Here is a 2,961-nt window from a genome sequence, read left to right as displayed (position 1 = left end):
GGAACCAATTGGACGAGAAACCAATCGATGATTTGTTCACCATGGCATTAGGGTTTCCGTTGCACAAACAATGGCAAGCTAATTGGTCCGTTTTTCATTACTTGACGGTGGCGCCTCATTTATGCGATGACGTGTGATCTGTTATTGACTGACTTTTCCTCTAGGAATGCTGATCTGTTATGACTTGAGTTTTCCTCACTTTCTCCGCTGTGTTTATCTGTTGGGTTCGATCAAGCGGTGCTGATCTGTTATGACTTGAGTTGTCCTCACTTTCTCCGCTGTGTTTATCTGTTGGGTTCGATCAAGCGGTTGTGTTTAAGCGGCAAGAAGAGTGTACTTCTTGTACGCGAGTCTTTGGTCGTGGAACGTAAGCATTGGCTTATATAGGTTATCAGACCGTATTTCGCTAGCTGTAGTGCATCTGATTATGGAGGGTTTTGCTGTTCTTCCATGGGAAATAGGTCGGCAGTGTCTGCTAAGAGTGCCTTACGACTCCCATGAAAACCTCAGAGCTGTGTGCAAAAACTGGAAGGCCGCTGTGAACCACCCCCAGTTCTATGAAGACAGAAAAAAGTTTGGGATTTTGCAGCCGTGTATATGTTTAGTGGAACTCCGGGAATACCCTGCTTACCCTGGTGATGATCTAGAATTTGTGGTTTCTATCTTTGACCCTCTGCGAGGCACACGGGAAGCGCTTCCTCCCCTTCCCCATTTCCCCGGTTCTCACAATGGGATTCCACTCTTCTGTGACTGCGTTTGTGTCAATCGAAAGCTGGTTTTGATGGGCGGATGGAATCCGTCCGACCTCTACCTAGCAGAGGCACTGAACACCGTTTTCATCTACGATTTTTCATCAGGAAAGTGGAGCCGTGGCGCCGACATGCCGGAGATTCGAATCTCCGGTGCTTTCTCGGTATCACCTGAGGGACTCCTTTACGTTGCAGGTGGACACGATGACTACGAAGATTTCCTGCGATCTGCAGCTGTTTACAATGTGTTTGAAAACGAATGGAAGATTCCTCCTGAGATGCGTGAAGAACGGGATGAATGCTATGGTGCTTTCATCGACGGCAAATTTTTCGTTATTAGCGGTTATAATTGTGAGTCGGTTGATCGACTCAAGTGGAGTGCGGAAGTTTATGATCCAGAAAGAGGGGTATGGACAACGCTGGAAAATATGGGGAATGTCGGGGAAGGGGAAGGGAAAGGCCCACAGTCTTGTGTGGTTGCTGCTTCTTCTGGGCGCTTGTATTCGTTCCAGAAGCAGCAAGGAGTGATGGAATATGACTCCGGCGAAAACGTTTGGAGCGCAGTAGGTTCTCTTCCAAAAACCCTTATAAGGATTTCATGTTGTGTAGCGTGGCGTGACAAGATTTTTGTTTGCGGTTATGCTGAGAGTAATGGTGAGGTTTTCTATCTGTTTGAGCCTCCGCCTACGAAAAGTGCAGCAATACCGCCAGCGGAAACCAGTGGAATGTGGACTGCCACTGAGAAACCAGAAAAATCTCATGTGGAGTATGTTCACTGTATTCAGTCCGCCGTTACTTTTGAGATTTAAAGTTAAATAATAGTGATAATTACCATATTGCGCTTTGAACATAGTGAAATGAATGTATGCGCGAACATGGGTAAGAGATTTTACATTCCTGTAATCTGGTAATATATTTCAGAGTGTTCCTGCATCAGAAAATGATGTCATATTCTTGGATGTAGTTAGACATTCTATTGAATATGGATCATATCCATCAATGTTACTTGGTTTTTAAAATTACAATTTCACCGACTTTGAACCCTTAAATGATTTGTTTACTTAACAATGTTGACTGATTATTAATAATTTTAATATTTCTGGCATTCCAGAATACGCAGTTGAAACCTTAAAATGTCTTTCGAAACACATCTCTTTTCCGCTTTCATTTCACCAAAATTATATACGCACTTTATTTCTAGAATAAAATCCTATTACTTAAACTTCCAATTTATGAAATATGCTATCACCATTCAGTGGTTTATGTCATGGTCACCCATTACAGGTGCTTAAAATGCACAATCTCGTCTCTTGCATCACCATAGTGACTTTTATTTACATCATCAAATGGCAAATGGGAAAGAATAAGATTGACTGCTTAGCAGCAATTCCCTGCTCCTGAGACAAACTCAAAACGTTAAATTTTCAAATCAAGAAAAAAAAAAATCTAAAATAAATTTAGGTTATCCTTACATACAAATACCTCGATTCACTGCTAACCAATGCATTTTCGAAGCAGTAGCGACCACAGGCAATGCTAAGAATGTTGGAATCCATATTATCGGATGCAATGGCCAACATTATTGAAGGCCCCGAGGAATAATAATGGAAATTATGGTGTTGGTCAGTTGAGAATCACAGCAATCAAATGAGCAGCGAACTAGGAAGAATATCTCCTTTACTTTTGGCTCACTTGAAGAAGGCTCTCGGAGTAAGCAAGTTCCATGCAGATATCATTTTCGTTGGAGGAAACAAATTTTAAAGGGCTGAAAGAGGGAGGGGGAGATTGTAAAAGTCTCACTAGTTGTCTTTAGTGAATTGCATAGGGCAGTTGTCTCCCATAGTTAAATCCTGTTCGGCGCACGCCAGTGAATCCCGAGGCCGTTACGCTGGGTACGGGCGTACGGGCCCGCGTCCTGCCCCGGCCAGTCTCGTTGTCTGGAGGAGCTGTGCACCGTTTTCGAGTCACTTGAAGCTGGAGTGCCATGGAGTAGCTTGAAGCTGGAGAACAGCAATGGTGGAACGCCTACTCCTTGGAAACAGGGTCCACTTCTTGGAGATCTTCTCTCGTTACCTGGAGGAGCTGTGCACCATTTTCGAGTCGCTTGGAGCTGGGGTGCCGTGAGTCGCTTGAAGTTGGAGAGCAATGGTGGAACGCTTATTCTTTGGACCCCCCATGTGTAGAGAGTTGCTAGTAGCAGTACGTGTGGTCT

The 2,961-nt window shown here is 44.0% G+C and overlaps 1 protein-coding gene across 1 annotated transcript; it reads left to right on the top strand.

Moving 5' to 3' along the window:
- The first annotated feature begins 427 nt into the window (after positions 1 to 427).
- On the top strand, positions 428 to 1,558 carry LOC149187313 (F-box/kelch-repeat protein At1g80440-like). Its single transcript, XM_089409613.1, has one exon. The coding sequence runs from the start codon at positions 428 to 430 to the stop codon at positions 1,556 to 1,558; it is 1,131 nt and encodes a 376-aa protein (XP_089265739.1).
- The last annotated feature ends 1,403 nt before the right edge of the window (positions 1,559 to 2,961 follow it).

This window comes from Pinus tabuliformis, chromosome 3_1 (genome assembly GCF_031772625.1).
Source record: "Pinus tabuliformis cultivar Carrire ecotype Pingquan chromosome 3_1, CPIR1, whole genome shotgun sequence".
NCBI lineage: Eukaryota > Viridiplantae > Streptophyta > Pinopsida > Pinales > Pinaceae > Pinus > Pinus tabuliformis.
The sequence above is the reverse complement of the archived record's forward strand: the minus strand, read 5'-3'. Positions and strand labels throughout refer to the sequence as shown.

Bases quoted from the DNA above. Each gene is read 5' to 3' on its own strand.
- LOC149187313 (XM_089409613.1), top strand. From the start codon at position 428: ATGGAGGGTTTTGCTGTTCTTCCATGGGAAATAGGTCGGCAGTGTCTG.